Source organism: Eleginops maclovinus, chromosome 13 (assembly GCF_036324505.1).
Source record: "Eleginops maclovinus isolate JMC-PN-2008 ecotype Puerto Natales chromosome 13, JC_Emac_rtc_rv5, whole genome shotgun sequence".
Taxonomy (NCBI): domain Eukaryota; kingdom Metazoa; phylum Chordata; class Actinopteri; order Perciformes; family Eleginopidae; genus Eleginops; species Eleginops maclovinus.
Genome location: NC_086361.1, coordinates 11736299 through 11753422, shown reverse-complemented (window position 1 = coordinate 11753422; position 17124 = coordinate 11736299). Strand labels below are relative to the sequence as shown.

Sequence of the window (17124 nt, the reverse complement as noted above, 5' to 3'; positions counted from 1 at the left end):
GATTACCTTAATGTGTAGCTACACTCAACAGTATTGACAGCCGATACAACAGCAGCTGTGGTGACTCAAATCAGCCTTGATTGAATCCGGGCAGGACGAGTGGGGGATGGGGGGGTGCTGGATGAAAGGGAGGGAGAGATGCTGCATAAAGCGCACCTTAAACACGTGAAAAGGACCGGAAGTTAAGTGATGTGACAAAATAAAAAATCTAGTGTACGTTTTTCTATAAGAAAAAACGCATTTAATTTATTTATTTTTGACTTGAAAACCATTGCTTTAAAGTTGTATCACATTAGCTACTTTTGACTGAGTGAGAATTTGTATACCTCTGTTTTTCTCCTTAAAAAAACACATTTATTAAAACACATTATAACTTCAGTAACACAAAACATAAAAAGCTATGCTGTGATAGAAAGCTAAACCAGAATGAATTGTACAATGTTATCAAATCATTTAGACATAAGTAGGCCTAGAGAGATTTCTGTTCCTATATATTTATTTATTGAAAGCAGAAACAACATTTTAATTGTATCCCGATTTTTCTTTTTTTTTTAAATTATTATTCAAAGCGACATTTATGTATAGTATTTTGTTCAGATAATAAACTAGAAATGTGATTAACAACCTCGTAGGCATCTTATTCTGAAAGCGTAACCGGAACTGTGTGTGTTGACAGTAGCCATCTTGACCTGACCTGTAGTTGGTCGGCAGAGAAAGACAAGGCAGAGTAACGGGAACTGGGTCGGTTTGGAAATTAAATCTAACAGAGAGAAACGTAGCTGAGCGTGGAGGCTACAACATCCAAAGAAGGTAAAATATAAACTATACACCTGTGTTTGTTTTTTGTGCAACTTCTGTTAGTGTTTGCCCATAAAAAAGATGTGTAACATCATCAGAAGTATTTGAGAAGGAGCAGTGAACTGCTGGGCGGTGCGCTCCTGCAGCCAAACACTCAAGATGTTTTCTTCTGGGCTGAGGTCCATATTCATTTTGCAGCTGGATAGCTCAGAACTGCGCAGTTAGAAAGATTGATTTCATCATATCAATAAAAAAACTGTTGTTCCATAAAGTACCGTATCACTAATCTCAATAGTAGGTAGGTACTCTACCACAGGCTTAATTTATAGTTAGTTTAGGCAGTCTCTACTGAGATTGAATAGCCTAAACTTGCCATCTAGTATTCATAATAGGCTCTTTGTGCTATCTTTATTACAAAATAAGATGAATATCAAAGTCCAGCACTTGTTACATAAATTATGATGCAGATTTAGGAAGCATCCTGTGTGGAAGTCCCATGTGCAGCCTCACAGTGTGTGCTGAGTTACGGGGAAGATGATGAAAGGGCAATTGTTCCAAATCCAACCCACTGCCCAAACATGGAAAGACTTTGCAGCATGTTCCAGGGGTAATGAATAAAGTTTTGTAGTATTCTAACCTTGGACAAAGCTCCTCCTGTCCATTGTCAGCTGTTGTATCATAAATGTTATTTCAGCTGCCCTTGAATGTTTTACCAATGATACTGAGTCGTCCTCTTACAGACTAACACTCACAAAATCACATTAGGAATTCTTTATTGCCACACTTCATTTTAAGCATTAGATAGTGTTGTAGATATTTACTTTTGCAGCCTTGATATAGTTGCTTCCCAAAGCAGATCCTTGTTCCATTGTATCCTGCCTTTGTTAATATTTTCATCTCCCTCTGTGTTAGGCTGGGATCTGTTTCCACTTCCTGGCATCTACAGATGGAGAAGTAGCTGGTGGAGTGCTAGTACAGAAGAAGAGTTGAAACATTGACTTCTGGCAGCAAAGTTTTGGGAAATTACATTCAGTAATTAGTTTATTTAAATCATGGCAAACATGTGCCCATATGGCCGCTTCACCCACGCTGTGGTGCGGGGCATCCCAGAGTCCTTTGGGAAGGCAGGGGGAGACAGTCGTAAGAACGGAGAGACCTCGGTGGATCTGGCCAAAGCTCAGCGTCAGTTCGGCTGCCTGACAGGAGCCCTGAGGCAGAAGGTGGGCCTGCAGCTGATCGAGATCCCCTCTGACCCCGAGCTGCCAGAGAGCTGGAGGATAGAGGATGTGGCCGTCATCCAGGGAGACACTGCGCTCATCACCAGGCCCTTCAAGCAGCAGAGACGCAGTGAGGTAACACAGCGGAGAAGAAAAAGCCTTGTCTGCACCCTAATCCTCTGATAATGCACTTAATCTTGCTTTATGGGATAAAGAGCAGTGGCCATTTGTTTCAGGTCATATCAGTATGGAACGAAAAGGAGACTAGCAGAGACTTCACTTGTTCAACATGGCATTTAGTTGTATTTAAAGTTCATTATCAGAATATGGTAAAATAACCATATACATTTGTTGGATCCATTTTGGCAACACAACTAATTTATATCTTAGATGTCAAAGATTCCATCGACACTCCATTAATTATAATTATTTATAGTACTGTAATATATGAACAAGTTCACCGTAAAGAACAACATTTTGTCCTAATAGTCAACAAAATAAAGTTTTCCATGAATTTAAAAACTTTTTGTAGGAACATTTTTGAAATTGCAAATAAATGATTCCAAAGTTGAAGTCGTATTGTAAAAAAAACAGAAGTTCCTTGAGTGCATTGTTATAAAAAAAAAAGATGTCTAAATGTAAGTATGTTTTGTGTATTAAATAGTACACGTTTACAAGCAAACATAGGAAACTATATTGATCCAGAGAAACATAGTCAAATGATCATGCTAAATTTAGTTGAGCCTGAATATTTTGCATTTCTACCTCCTTCTATGTACTCCACATCTCTCCAGGCGGAGGCAGTGAGGAAGGTGGTGTCAGAGCTGAACCTGACCGTGGTGGAGATGGGGGCCGAGGAGGGGGACTCTGGAGGGGCAACGCTGGAGGGCAGCGACGTCCTCTTCACAGGGAGGGAGTTCTTTGTCGGTATCTCCTCGCACACCAACCACAGAGGGGCTGAGGTGCTGGCAGACACTTTCAGGGTAAGTGGTGTGGAGCATGATGTAGTAAGGACTGAATCAACAAAGGGTACGTTTTCATAGACTTTAGCAATAAAGGGTGTTGAGAAAGACTAAACCAAAACACTGCCAATAAATCAAATAACACATTTTCAGGCCGTGGTACAGATGGTCTTAGTGCCATGTTTCCTGTCAGAAAATAAACCCAGCTGCCATGTGAGCAGGTGGCCATTTGCTGTGTTGTGTTTGGGGACTAAAGGCCTATAAACAGTGATGAATGATGCTCTTCCATTGGCCAAATAAAGGAGACCACGCAATAAAGTCCCTAATGCTCTACAGAACCCACCCGTTATTATTGATCCTCCACTTGTCTTAAGTGCATTTTAGACACTTCTGCTCCCCCTTAACACACACACACACACACACACACACACACACACACACACACACACACACACTTAGCATTTCATGTTGAATGTGTCTGCTATGAATTAGCACAGGTGGTAGGGCTCCTGGTCAGAACGGAGGATAAGAGGAAGACCATTTACCTCCAATGCATTTAGATCAAAACACTGTGTAGCCTTGTGTTGTCTTTCCTATGATTAAATGTAAGTGCATTAAGCCCTATTAAAGGATTATATAGACTAAGAGGTAGCAACTGCATGACTGCCGTTGATCCTGCGCAGGAAACGCCAGAATCACACAGCAGGCCGCCTTGTGTAGAGATATCAAATGTACAAGTCGTTCCTTTTAAGACAAGTGCCCTGACTAGATAAGAAACCATATCTGTTTTGGTTTTCAAAAAGACTGGGACAGTACCTGAACTTAACCTTTCAACTTCCATCTGTGCAGGACTTTGCTGTGTCCACTGTCCCCGTCTGTGGTGGGGCCCGACTGAGAAACATCTGCTCTATGGGAGGTCCAAACACAATCATCATCAGCAACAGTGATGGGGCCAAGAAGACCCTCCGGGTAAGCGTTCATGTGTATTTGGTGTTAATAAGTAAAATAATATACATTGTCTTACGAGGAATAGTTTGACTTGTTGGTGATATGGTTATATTTTCCTTAAGGGAATTTCCCAAGAAATAGTACTTAAACCTTAAAGTTATATGGTCAGCCTCTATGCAGTTTCAATAACACTGCAGCTAATACATTCATTTAAAGTTTAACAAAACATAACCTAATAGCAAAAGGGACAATTCCAGGCAAAATCCCAACATGAATTTTCCAAATATTTGCGCTTAAATAAGACAACAGAAAATTCAAGCTTGAACGTCTATCTATTCAATATCTTCCCTGTTGCAAAGCATAAATATTTAGTTTGTTTCTCCTATGTCCCTATGTGAATTGCACACTCCATTTATACCCTTACTGCTGAGGTCATATTAATAACATCACTGGTGTTGTCTTGGTGTCTGTGTGTAATTCTGGGAGCAGTCAGGGTGGTGCACATAGTAATAATAAGTGTGTGTTTGTCTCCAGATGATGGAACAGCTGACTGATCACCATTATGAAGTGCTCACTGTTCCAGAGGACTCAGCAGCAAACTGCATCTACATCAAAGGGCCGTCTAAACATGACTTCCTGCTCCACCGGCCTGCAGAGGAATGTCCTGACAGTGCCTCTGTGAGTACAGCTGAGGATCTGTTTTTTTATTGCAGGACTACGGTTGAAAAAGAACAATCTTTGTTAAATTAAAGCTTGGGTAGTCAGTATACTTTTGGGCAAAAGATGATATAGTCAAAGCTAGTGGTGGCTTAAGCGCCTCTTATGAGCCAGCAACTTCTTCCCTTAACCACTCCGTACTATGAGTAAGTTTCGCCTCCCTCCTCTCTGCAGGCCTTTCAGAAGCTCCAAGACTACACCCTCCTGCCTACTGCCTGCAGCGAGGCCTCCAAACTGGGAGCTTCTTTGTCCTCACTCTGCCTCCTGATCAACAGAAAGCACACTTATTTCTGATATCACACTAACCATCTATACTTTAGTTTTACCTGCACGTGTTCATGGTGGAGAGAAGTCACAAACACTTTCCACAGATTAACATTCTTGTATATTTATGTCTAGGGGAAAACACTGACTCACAGTATTTGTATGAGAATGGGATCCAAATTTAACATCTGCCAACTGATTCACTGTCAGCTGATTTTCAGCACAGCTGCCCCACCTGCTGTACAAACAGCACATCAGTCTGGTTTAATCACTAAAACGTTATCAAAACTATTCATTACCACTGAGCTGTCAAATATTTAATGAAATGTGAGAACTGCTGGTACAAAGCTTAAGATGTTTTAATGCAAGTGTTTCACATGCCTGCAGGTATGATAGAACACCAGTAAAATGTGGCATTACTGTCTTCCAATACCTTGTCGGACAATTTATTATTGGTTTAGCAGTAAAAAAAATGTATAACAAGTCTTACCTGTTAACAGCAGTGTAAGGTACACTGAGGAACCCTATATTCATTAAGCCATGTTGACAGATTTGACTTTACATGTCCTCAATAATATACATTTTTAGCTGCTAAAGGAAGCAGTTTGAATTGGTTTAGCTTTCTTATGTGTCAATTTTCAGCGTGTAGTGATGCCAATAAAATTAAACTGACAAATGGTCTCAAGATCTTTTACTTCACTGTCCAATAACTGAAACAAGTGTGGAAGTGCATAAAAAGAAAGGATTTGTGACATCAATGGAATTTCTTCAAATTTATTTGTTTTGGTAGAAAGAAAACATGTTAACGGTTGGACTTTGCAACTCTCTCCAACTCGTCCTTCTTCTTGATGGCGTAGGAGTTAGATGAACCCTGAAATTAGGAGAAGTAGGATGGTTAGTGTACAACAGTCACAGGAAAATATACAAACTGAAAACCAGAATTACTGACTGCGTTATGTTACATTTGTTTCAACGCTACTTTAAAAAAAGTAGCACAATGCACAAGCATCAGAAGGGTGCAATAATAAGAATTATACTAAGTAAACTTCAACAACTATTACGAGCATGCTTTAAAGTGAATAAGCCGTTACCTTAGCAGCATTGATCAGCTCATCAGCCAGGCACTCTGCAATGGTCTTGATGTTCCTGAAGGCAGCTTCTCTTGCTCCTGTGCACAGCAGCCAGATAGCCTACAGGACGAGAGGTACATTAGTGGCTGACCAAATCACTCAGGTGAATTAAACACTGGTCAGTAGTTTAGTGTATCTGAGTTGGTGATTGACTGGGCCACGACAGACTACAGCCAATGAATAAGCAAAGACATTTCCTCTACGAGCACTCTAGCACACCAGGACAACGGGGTATGTTCAGGCGTGACTCTAGCCTCGCTTTATGCACAGAATACAACACAGTTATTACAGCACACAGCAGCTTTCAGTGAAAAACAAAAAAAGTAAAGAGACATTAAAATTAGGTGATATTTTGCAAAACAGCCTCTTGATTACACTGCAGTAGCAATGGATCATCCAACTGTCTTCCTTTTCTCAATGGAAGCTCTTTGCTCTATTATACAGTGGTATTAATTTTCGTCCTGCCATGTAAGCTCTAAATCAGTGATAGGTGAAATTGTCATGTGGCTAATGTGTGTAGCTTTAAAAAGGAAGGGTGCAAAAAAAAAAGAAGCACATTTTCATTCAAAGACTAGCCTTTAAGAAAAAGTTTGTTTTATAGTTTATTTGAGTGCGTTTACCTGGTTGACCCTGCGGAGGGGTGACACGTCCACAGCCTGCCTCCTGACGGTACCAGCCCGACCAATACGGGTGGAGTCCTCACGGGGGCCACTGTTGATGATGGCGTTCACCAGGACCTGGAGGGGGTTCTATGGACAAAATTGAAATGTTGGTTGCAAGAACTTAATGTATAAAAACTGAAACCTGACAAAGTACTTCAAATAAAACCATCATTTCTAATATCATTCTCACTTTTAAATGTAGTGTTTTTATTCCCAAAACAAAGTGCAATGTTGGGCAAAATAAAAGGTATTAGATTTTCCTTCCCAAATCAAGCCACACAGCACTTTTTCAAACAAAAATATGATGTATATAATGAAAGGAAGAGGGAGCTAAAGGGATGGCTAATCAGGTATATGCTAACTTTCTAACAAACACCTGACATGAGTATTAATTTCAACTTCAAAATTAAGACATTTCTTTATATTCCCAAACTCCACCATTAGACCGCCCATATGGGACAACAGAGCAAGGCATTAGTGGCTGAAACATTTGGTAAATTAAACAGTGGTTGGTTTTGTAATGTATCTGAGTTGGTGATTGACTGGGCCACGACAGACTACAGCCAATGAATAAGCAAAGATATTTTCTCTACGAGCACTCTAGCACACCAGGACAACGGGGTGTATCCAGGCGTGACTCTAGCCTCGCTTTGTGCACAAAATACAAACAATTACAGCAAATGAAGCATGAACTCTAATAAAGTCAAACATAATCTGAGGTTCCACAATTTGCCATGACGGGATTTTGGAATTGGCCAATTCAATCTGTGGAGACTTTAAATTACCCCCCAAATATCAGTTTAGGTCTGCCTCAATCATGCATACCTCTCCAGTCAGCAGGTGGATGATCTCGAAGGCGTGCTTCACGATGCGCACTGTCATCAGCTTCTTGCCGTTGTTGCGGCCGTGCATCATCATGGAGTTGGTCAGACGCTCCACAATGGGGCACTGGGCCTTACGGAAACGCTTGGCGGCATAACGCCCTCCAGAGTGTGGAAGGTACTTGGCGTACTTCTCTTTCACGGCAATGTAATCCTGTAGTAAACAACCAAGTGATTTACAAATTGTCCAGGCAGATTTTACATAGGCATTATTAAGGTAATACATGTATGAAGACGTAGTGTGTCTGAGTTGGTGATTGACCGGGCCACAAGAGACTACAGCCAATGAATAAGCAAAGACAATTTCCTCTACGAGCACTCTAGCACACCAGGACAACGGGGTGTATCCAGGCGTGACTCTAGCCTCGCTTTATGAAACAGATACAAACCAATACAAAAAGTAAGTCACTTTCTACAAAGCATAAAGATTGAAACGATTGTCGTTGCATTATATATTTTTACAACAGCTACTTTCACTTCACTGTTTACCTGCAGGGAGATGTCATTGATCTGGACATCGTCAGTGCTCCACTTGCCGAAGAGTTTGATCTCTGGGGACTCAGCCACAGCTGGGGCGGTCTCCCACTCAGTCACTGAGGAAAAAGGTTTTTGTTTTTTTAAACAAGTGGTCAATTATTGTAAAGTAAAACAAAACCCACTCTTAAGACAATTATCGGTGCACCTTAACATTACAGTTAAGACGTTTAACAACAATGGGACATTAATCTGGGGAACAGATATAGTCCCAATCACTGGCACAAATTGTTACATTCGGGGTTGATATTGACCTCATCACACAGTGTTGCCACATTACATCAGTCTGAATCGAAATTGATCTTAGAGCTAACATTACGTTGATAAGCTTTCTCCGTGTAAATGTTTACCTATGCGGGATTACATACACCCCACAATAAAATACCTAACTATTTAGCTTTAGCAAAAAATAATGTAATGTAACGTTATGAATAAATATATTAGAAAAGTGGTTAAAAGACAGCCGCACGTTCACATCAGGGCCCGAGATGAAGCCTAATTATCTTAAGTGAATGTAACGTTAGCTTGCTGTCAGCTAACAAGAAAGCGGACGTTTGAATAAGTGCATTATTTTAAGTATATCGGAGCTGATACTTTCCACTGAAAAATAACTGTCAGGTTTGTATGTTATTTTAGTATAGAGAGAAATAAAGTACTTAAGTGTGAGATCTATCGAGGTGGAAGATCAACATGCCGCATCCACATGTGCTAATAAGCTAGCCACATGCTAACGCTCACCGTTGTGTGCTCGTAGCGAAACTCTCTAGAGCAAATAAAACATAATAATGGGAAAACTTTGACGTCTATTTACTATTTTCCGGACAACGGGAGTCACTAAAGTGTCTACATATCAGAGAGAAATATTTGTAATGACATATGGAAGGTGCAAAAGGTGATTCTTTTACTCACTTGTGTCTGCCGTTCTGTACCACACTTCGCAGAGACGGAAAAGGGCCTTTTCCAGGCGCCGCGTGCAGATATCCGGTGAGATGGTTGGTTACTTCCGGTGCGTAGAGCATGCAGGGAATTGTATTTTTTTGTTTCTAAGAAAGCAACTAACGAGGACAATAAAGACTTCTCAAATAAACAGTAAGTAAGTAGGCTACTTGGAAACTACAAGACTACATGTTTAGATTATAGATAATTTGATTGATTTGAGTCATACAACGGGAAAACAATTTTGAAGATGGAAAGTAGTTTATAAATAAGCCTACATTTTTTAGCTCTAGTTGGTTTTGTGTTCTCAAATTAATGTATTGTCATTTTCTTTCTTTTGTGTTTTGCATATATATATATAAAAAATAAAAAGTGATTATAATTTTTTCAACGAAATGATTTATTTATTAATTTGCTCGACTGTCAAATTTGATTTAATCTTCTCACTCTTCCATTCATCCAAAACATGTTGTACAAAGTGGGTTACTTTTGTCACACCTAAAACTACATACAGTAAGTAGATCCATATGTAAATGGTTGAACTTTAAAAATCAAATAACCATATTGATATTTGATTTAATAATTCACCTAAATGTTTTAGGGTTTCTTGAACTGACTATACAAAGACCTTCTGTTGTAGCAAATTAAAAACAAATAGACATTAAAAATGGCCTTTTATTGAGGAATTTACATTTGACAAATTTTCATTTTCCAAATACTGTAGAAATGGTAGGACAGTCAAAATAGTAGTTTCTGTTTTAACTTTAAAAAAACCTCCACAACCACATTTACGTTTTTAAAGCAATACAACTCGACCAGAGAAAGGACATCCCTTCAATACATAGGTTATGCAGTTAATTTAACTAACTTGTACAGGCAGACATAAAACAAAGGATGCAGCCATGAAAAATAATACTGCAAAGCTAACAACTTTAAAAACAGTTAATCAATTCCCTTCTTTTTTATCTGGTTAAACCTTGTACAATGAATACTTTACTCAATAAAATCCTTTTCTCCTTTCGATAAACACCTATTACATAACATCCAATAAAATGCAAATAGAAATCCTTTCTCCAACAAACAGAAAAACATGAAGGTCAAACGCCTGAGATATCTAAATGGGATGGGAGAGCGCCATGAACAGTAGTCTGGTGGACAAGTAAACACTAATATAGCACTGCCCCTCTCCGGCCACTCTTCATCCACCCTTCTTTATACTAAGCACCATCATTAAAGGCAGCGTGTTGTAGCACTTCGGTATGGGACACAAAACACGGAGGCACGAGGGGAAAATGTAAGGCTTAATCTATCAAATCTCTAAAGCACTGCATGATAACAACAGTATATATGACATTTACGGTCAGATCTACACATTCAAAAATTGAGGATAAAAATATATAAATTACTGCATCACAAGAGGAGCAGGGCAGTGAGTCTATACATGTAGACACAATGACAGAACATCGATCAGGCACTGTTAAGTTGTTTGTTGTTTTGAGGTATGCGTGGTCAAACACACAAATGGATATATTCTTTGTGTACGTGTGCTCGCTTTCATTCTTAATAAAAAGGGCACTCCACCATTTTTTTTTTACAAAGTAAAGACAGTCACGAGGGACAACTGAGCCAGTAAAAACAGTAAAAATGTCTCTGTACCTCTGCAACATTGATGCATGACCTTTCTTTTTTAAGTCTTTTACAAGTCCCTTTACTGAAATGCAAATACAAACTGCTGCAGTCCTCTTATAATATTGATTTGCTTTACTATTGCAGACTATAAAAACATCTTAGCTAGTTTAACCTTTACCAAGTTTATAGGATTCATATTTGTAGCTGCTAAAAGTCTGTACCTTTTTATTTTTGAAGAAAAAACCTTTAAAATACACTGAAATGCTCAATTTGTTGACAGCAGCACGGTTTATAAGACAAATGTACAAACACCAGTATTCCCACACCTTCTTAAATATCAAGGTTAATAATGTTGTGCTTCCTCAACATATGGTTACATGAAAAACAATAAGCATCTGCAGGAGGAACGTGGACGATGTACTAATGTTAAAAATAACAATAATTTAATTTTTTGACTATTCTAAACTTTCAAGGCCCCTATTTATCTTCTCAAATTCACAACGCTCAACGATTTCTGAGGACTCATGAAAACCATGAGAGTGGTATCAATCTTCCGATCTGATCCTATCTGAGATCAAACTATTCCCTTTTATGTAACTTAAATATTTACAAAGATTAGGTTGAATTAATTCTGTGTGTGAGTGTTTTGTTCTACACCAGCCACTTCTCCATACACAAGTGGAACACCGTCTCATTTGAGTGCCAATACACGTGTTGGACGCCGGGAACAGAACAGATGATCAGATCTCCACGAGCCCCCAGTGTCTTCAGACCAAAAGCATCTCTTAAATACATCTGAAACAGGAAAAAAACAAGCAATATGATTTATGGCAACTTTTCATGGAGATTTCAGGGATTCTTTTGATAAATAGTGTTATTTTTAACAGCTTATTTAGGTTAGAGAACATATCTATGTTGTGTGCTTGTCTGGTCAATATTTGTTTATATATATATATATCTTTGACTGATATTTTTTTTGTGCATGAAACAATAAATAAATAAAGGCGGAAACAATATATAATAATGTAAGCGTATAAGTAATGTTCACAAGGGGCAATACAATTAAATAAAGTCTGCTTTTCATGTGTTTTTGTTGAATTCACTTTTCACTCACATCCTGCTGCTGCATCTCAACGACTGTCTCGTTGTCGTCAAAAAATCCAAACTGACTAAAAACCAGGAGACAGAGAGAGAAAGAGAAGATGATCTGTGAGCATCCCATGAGAGTCATTTGATCAGCTACAGTCAGGGAAAAGCATCATTTTTAAAGCAGTGATTTCTGAAGTGAGCGTAAACATGTCATATGACAACGGGAAAAAAGGATTTGTTGAAGCAACAACCAGGCTTTCATCAAGGGTTCAGAAGTGCATTAATACCACTCAATTAAATGATTGAACTCTGATATTGTTTGGGCCGTTTTGCACAGGTGTCAAGTTAAAGTTACTGTGTGCCTTAAGTGTATGTGCTAGGTACTGTTGAAGCATTTTAATGCGTGAAATACGACCCAAACTTTCAATATAAAACAGTGAAATGTGTAAAAATGACTCCTTGGCATAATTTACTGTAACACGTTTTTGTCTATAAAGAAAGAGTATTACATGAAATCATAAAGCAGATCAAAAGCATTAAAGTATTTGTAATAAAATGTTAACGTCAGAGGACAAACTCACCTTGACTGCCAGGGAGTGATGACTCCATCGTCCGGTCCTCCAATCAGCACCAGCTTTTTTATTTTCAGGAAATTCTTCTTCCACTCTGAGATAGAGAAGTACACTTTAGTACACTTTATTAGGTATGCCTGCACAACATCCAGTAAATTAGCTATCCCATTAACTCTACTACATATTATGTATGATAACATTTATTGTATATTTATGATTTGTTTATTATTAAAATATGTAATGATGGGATAACAATCTTAAGATATGGATAGTCAAAGGTTTCTACTGTTAAACTGATAGACTAAATGAAACAAAATGCAAGTTTTGGAAAACATTTTCAGATAAAAGCAACAACATCTGCCTACTTATTGAAATATCGTGTAGTCATGAGCTCAAACCCACTGATGGTTACACTCTTTTGGAGGAGTTTTTTACCCACAAAGAATTGACTGACCTGTTGAATTTGGATTTGATCGCTCGCTGTTGAGCAGAGCCAAATAATCACTGCTGTTCACATACAGGTCTCTGTGGTGGGGGTCTGGAGGAGGAGGACAAACACCCGGGTCAATACACTTATTTATGAAGCTTTCTTGCACTAAATCCCATATCCTTTTTGAGTTTGACAAGATAAAGAATATGAATCATTCTCACCGTTCCAGTAGTTGCAGATGGAGATCCTCTGACCTATCGATGTGTAGCAGAGGTGGAAGAGGTTGGACTTCACAAACTGTGGGAAGAGGTACCTCAAGTAGTCGGTGTCTGAAGAAACAAAGAGCATAATGAGGGAAAAGCTTAAAGAGCTCAGGAAAAAACAGTCCTTAACATGTTATATCTGGAATAACAGATTTTTTTGTCCATTTGGGGCAGTCACAGGTTAATAACATAACATTGACACATAGTCCTATATGAGTAGATACAACAACTTGCTGATTTACCGACCAGCAGTTAAGGAGCAACATTTACATTCTTTTGTGTTTCTGTCCACCTGAGAAGTGTATGTCTAATCTTCTCTCTTTTTCGAATTGTTTTTTTGTCTCTACCAACTTCTGAGTTAAATATTTGGTTCTGCACCTACTTAATGTTCCACTATTGGGTTTTTAAAATGGTTTCGCTGCCTGCTGCAGCTAAAACAACACCATAAGCATTCAGAGTGAAAAAGGAAAGTGAAGTTCAGGGTCGGACACCTCGAAACATAAGCTAAAATTCCCTCTAATGCTTTAAGACCAACAGAGAGGGGATATTTCTCTGTAAGTTTCTTACTATGAGTATTAAGCATTACTTCTTAATATCACAGTGGTTACATATTGCCATTTGATGAATTGTTATTATAAAAACTATTGATTATAGTTGCTTTAAACATAATCAGATGTTCAGCCTTAAGTAGAGCTCACCTCCATATTGCCCGGCCTGAGGCGAGGACAGAGAGATGAAGGACTGGACGTTGTGGTCGGAGAGAGTGGAGAGGATCCCTCTGCAAATAAGCCCACCTGTGAAAACGACAACAAAACCCACAACTGTGTACATGAACATTTGTTTACACTTTTTGGAAATCTAATTTACACATTTCATGTTTTTGATCCTTTTCCTCTTCAGTGTAAATATTACATGATAATGTAAATAATTCATAGTACAGAATAATATGCTACGGCTTCAGTCTACATTTTTATTCATGATACATTTGCTTTGGCTTGTCACTATTTCAAAATGTATGACTTTTTATTATTATTGTTAATATGTGTATTTAAGTTGAACTGTATAATTTGAATAAATAAAACTAAATAAATAAATAAAACTGACATGTTTTGCCCAACAAACTCTTAAAACCTATTCAACTGACTATCAGATGAGACAAAGAAAAGCATAATAATTCATTTCTAATTTAATCAAGACTAAACACTACTCTTTTTAATATATGCATGTTCCTGAAAAAAGGTTTTGTTTTGATTTTCAGTTTTCAGCACAACCTTTAATCTATTAAAAAAACATGTAAATTATCCAAAATCTAGACTTCTTCACATAAATAATAAATATTTGTGGTAACAGGTAGTACAAATGAGTCATATACATGTCTGTTGGGCAAAGAAAATGTCATGGCTCCAGTGGTTTTTACTAACGGGAATATTGAGCAGTTTAAATAACAAGCTGCTGGTAGGGAATTTCGAACTTGAAACAGAAATCTCATGAGTTGAGAAAAAAAAATCTCTTGTAAAGCCTGGTCTATTAAATAAAAGAGTGAAACTTATTGAGGAAACTAAGTGCAAGATTGGCACAAAAACTGTTTTATAATTGTACGCCAATACCAAATGTTTATGTATTTCTTTTGCATACATCCAATCACAAACCTTGAGAGTAGCAGATAAAATGGACTCCGTCTTCTGCATTTTGCATTATTGGGTAAATAGCTTCCTTGAATCCCTCCACCTGCTTCCACATGGGTTGCAGGCTGGCACTTCTGTCAAACAAGTCGATGACGGAAACATTTGTACCAGGATGAGACTGCAGGAGAGAAGAACATTTCATCATAAAATGGATGGTGGGTTAATAAAGTCATAGGGGACATAAGGCATGTTTTTGCAAACTTTTCTTGAAAATTTTGTTTGAGATTATAGCAATATAGCAATTCTCACATATCTTTATCCAATAAGGCAATCACATGACTGGATACAAAGGGCAATCAAAGGACTTGGAAAGGATCTGCTTTGAAATAGTGATGATTCATTGAACCGTTTGGTAGTAAGCAGACAAATCGGTTTTCATTTCCGATTTATTTCCCTGCTGAATATGTTTAGTCTGGTTTCAGTCTAACCCTTTGTGATACAGTAGATGTAAAAAAGAGGAAGTTCATTTGCTTTAACCTAATCAACCTTCATAAAATGTCACCACATGCACAACTCAACCGCAATCTTAAAAGTATGCGTTTTGTTTCACAAGTGGGTGGGTAATTTATTTTCAACAAAAGCAGGACAGGGCACATTTCATGTCCATTTCATAAAACGTCATTACCACGGACAATTGTATGATTGCACTATTTTATTTATCTTATTTGCACCATGTATGTTTATTTGCACCATGTATGTTGAGTTGAGGAGCATGGGATATAAGATTTTCATTGCCAACATATACGTTGTATATGCTATGCATATGACCTATAAAACCTTGAAACCTTGAAATAAAACCTCCTGAACCAAGACTAATAGCTCAATCATCATATTTAACCTTCCAAAAAGCACACATTAACTCACGAAAGTGTTTTTGTTTTTACACACACACATGAAGTGTGTAGTTAATAATACAGTACACACTACAGGTCATATCCAACCAAAATAACAAATGTACCTCCATAATAATACATTTCATTGTAAGAAACTATATTATAGTAATGATTACTCACTCACTGTCACTGTGTTATTTCCATTACAATATTGCAATATATTGCATTACATCTTCTTATTCTACTATTATAATAACAACTGATCAATGTTACACAAGACTGCATGTTGCAGGTACTCATTGTACTGATAAGGTGGTGATATAAGGCCTGCAGTATGTAATGTATCAAGTCAACCCCTGAAAAAAACAAAATGTACAAGTCACGTTATATGCTATAAATAGCATAAACAATAACCAAATTGAACAAGTAACTGTTAATTCCGACCCCTCACCTCGTTTATGAACTGCTGTAAGTTTTTAAAATCCCCTGAGCTGTCGAATAAACCGTGCACGATGATCACCGGCTTGTACCCGACCACTGCAGCCCAGAGACACGCACCGAGCAGCGGATAGAGCAGCCCGGTCGCCCCGCTCCTCCTCCTCACCCTTCGGCTTGACAAAGCGGAAAGGGAGTCCTTCATTTTATCCGAAAACTATTTTTTAAAAACACTCAAGGTGTTGAAAATAAAAGTGATTACTTTAAAATGTAAATAAAAACATAAAATCTTGATGTCTGGCTAGTCTTTCGCTATCATCTTCATTCCAATTTGATGTCCAAGCTGCGGTAAAAAAAAGAGCTACACTTTAACTCATCAGTCCCTTAATTAATCCTGTTTTTCTGAAGTTGTATGGTGATTACTTAATAAAGAAAACAGCTGCAGAGCTATGCTTTGGTTCCTTTTGTTTGTTCCGGTTTAAATTAAATGTGATGCGGCTACTGTAACGTCATTTCCGGCGTCATCACCTCCAATCAGCAGCACAGGCACTCCCCTCTGTTACTCAAAAATACTGTTCACTTGCATAGCAAAACAAGAAAGGGAGTGTGGGATCTCACATTTCTGTTGAGGGCAAATCCCACGTTATTGTTGTCTCCTTTCTTTGTGTAGTAGAATTAGATTATTGAAACAGCACGTACATTGGGGTTGATTGTTCCCTATCTCTGCCTGTCAGCAGCCTATGGTAGTTCCAAGAAGTCGCAACAGACACTGTCCGACAAGCAGACTTTTGAAACAAACACAGCTGCAACTTTGCCAATCACTATCCTACTCTCACTCTCTCATGCACACTCGCACAAATTATAAAAAAATTGAAAAATCATGTGATCGCAGGCTTTATTATGGCTAATAAAGCCTGCGATCACAGGATTTTTTTGTCTTTTTTTCCTGCAGGTTGAGAGTAGAACAGGCCCTTGCGCGGAGGAGAGCCAACACCTGTTGACATTAATTTCAGCATAAAGTAAATAAATCCTGATGATCAGGTTGCTCCCAAGTAGTAGGCGAACGCTGATACCTCTTTGCACTAATGCATTAATAACCGGCTTTCCGGCTTTTGGTCCATTTCAAACAGACACAACCA

The 17124-nt window shown here is 38.2% G+C and overlaps 3 protein-coding genes and 3 non-coding genes across 6 annotated transcripts; 1 reads left to right on the top strand and 5 right to left on the bottom strand.

Annotated features, from left to right (window-relative positions):
* Positions 1–682: 682 nt before the first annotated feature.
* Positions 683–5582, top strand: ddah2 (DDAH family member 2, ADMA-independent). Its single transcript, XM_063899434.1, has 6 exons — positions 683–810; positions 1711–2150; positions 2810–2998; positions 3827–3946; positions 4460–4603; positions 4817–5582. The coding sequence occupies exons 2-6, from the start codon at positions 1851–1853 to the stop codon at positions 4934–4936; spliced, it is 873 nt and encodes a 290-aa protein (XP_063755504.1). The 5' UTR covers positions 683–810; positions 1711–1850; the 3' UTR covers positions 4937–5582.
* Positions 5583–5664: 82 nt separating this feature from the next.
* rps5 (ribosomal protein S5) lies at positions 5665–9149 on the bottom strand. The gene is made up of 6 exons (XM_063899435.1): positions 9023–9149; positions 8069–8172; positions 7524–7733; positions 6657–6785; positions 5998–6096; positions 5665–5777 (listed from the first exon to the last, which is right to left on the bottom strand). Coding segments are annotated over exons 1-6 (612 nt in total). The 5' UTR covers positions 9024–9149; the 3' UTR covers positions 5665–5708.
* LOC134875566 (small nucleolar RNA SNORA3/SNORA45 family) lies at positions 6165–6296 on the bottom strand. The gene has a single exon (XR_010167232.1). It is a non-coding gene; the product is annotated as a small nucleolar RNA SNORA3/SNORA45 family (small nucleolar RNA).
* LOC134875564 (small nucleolar RNA SNORA3/SNORA45 family) lies at positions 7217–7348 on the bottom strand. Its single transcript, XR_010167230.1, has one exon. It is a non-coding gene; the product is annotated as a small nucleolar RNA SNORA3/SNORA45 family (small nucleolar RNA).
* LOC134875565 (small nucleolar RNA SNORA3/SNORA45 family) lies at positions 7817–7949 on the bottom strand. The gene has a single exon (XR_010167231.1). It is a non-coding gene; the product is annotated as a small nucleolar RNA SNORA3/SNORA45 family (small nucleolar RNA).
* A 557-nt stretch (positions 9150–9706) lies between the features above and the next one.
* Positions 9707–16484, bottom strand: ppt2b (palmitoyl-protein thioesterase 2b). Its single transcript, XM_063899964.1, has 8 exons — positions 16002–16484; positions 14682–14835; positions 13731–13826; positions 12991–13098; positions 12794–12877; positions 12349–12433; positions 11793–11847; positions 9707–11473 (listed from the first exon to the last, which is right to left on the bottom strand). Exons 1-8 carry the CDS (start codon positions 16188–16190, stop codon positions 11330–11332), a joined length of 915 nt encoding a protein of 304 aa, XP_063756034.1. The 5' UTR covers positions 16191–16484; the 3' UTR covers positions 9707–11329.
* Between the last annotated feature and the right edge of the window lie 640 nt (positions 16485–17124).

Coding starts and splice junctions, on each gene's coding strand:
- ddah2 (XM_063899434.1), top strand. CDS start 1,851: ATGGCAAACATGTGCCCATATGGCCGCTTCACCCACGCTGTGGTGCGG. Junction 2,151..2,809: donor AGCAGCAGAGACGCAGTGAG/GTAACACAGCGG, acceptor ACATCTCTCCAG/GCGGAGGCAGTGAGGAAGGT. Junction 4,604..4,816: donor AATGTCCTGACAGTGCCTCT/GTGAGTACAGCT, acceptor TCCTCTCTGCAG/GCCTTTCAGAAGCTCCAAGA.
- rps5 (XM_063899435.1), bottom strand. Junction 6,786..7,523: donor TCCACCTGCTGACTGGAGAG/GTATGCATGATT, acceptor TTTTGTCCATAG/AACCCCCTCCAGGTCCTGGT. Junction 6,097..6,656: donor CCCTCCGCAGGGTCAACCAG/GTAAACGCACTC, acceptor CTCGTCCTGTAG/GCTATCTGGCTGCTGTGCAC.
- ppt2b (XM_063899964.1), bottom strand. CDS start 16,190: ATGAAGGACTCCCTTTCCGCTTTGTCAAGCCGAAGGGTGAGGAGGAGG. Junction 11,848..12,348: donor ATCACTCCCTGGCAGTCAAG/GTGAGTTTGTCC, acceptor CCTGGTTTTTAG/TCAGTTTGGATTTTTTGACG. Junction 11,474..11,792: donor TTGAGATGCAGCAGCAGGAT/GTGAGTGAAAAG, acceptor TTCCTGTTTCAG/ATGTATTTAAGAGATGCTTT.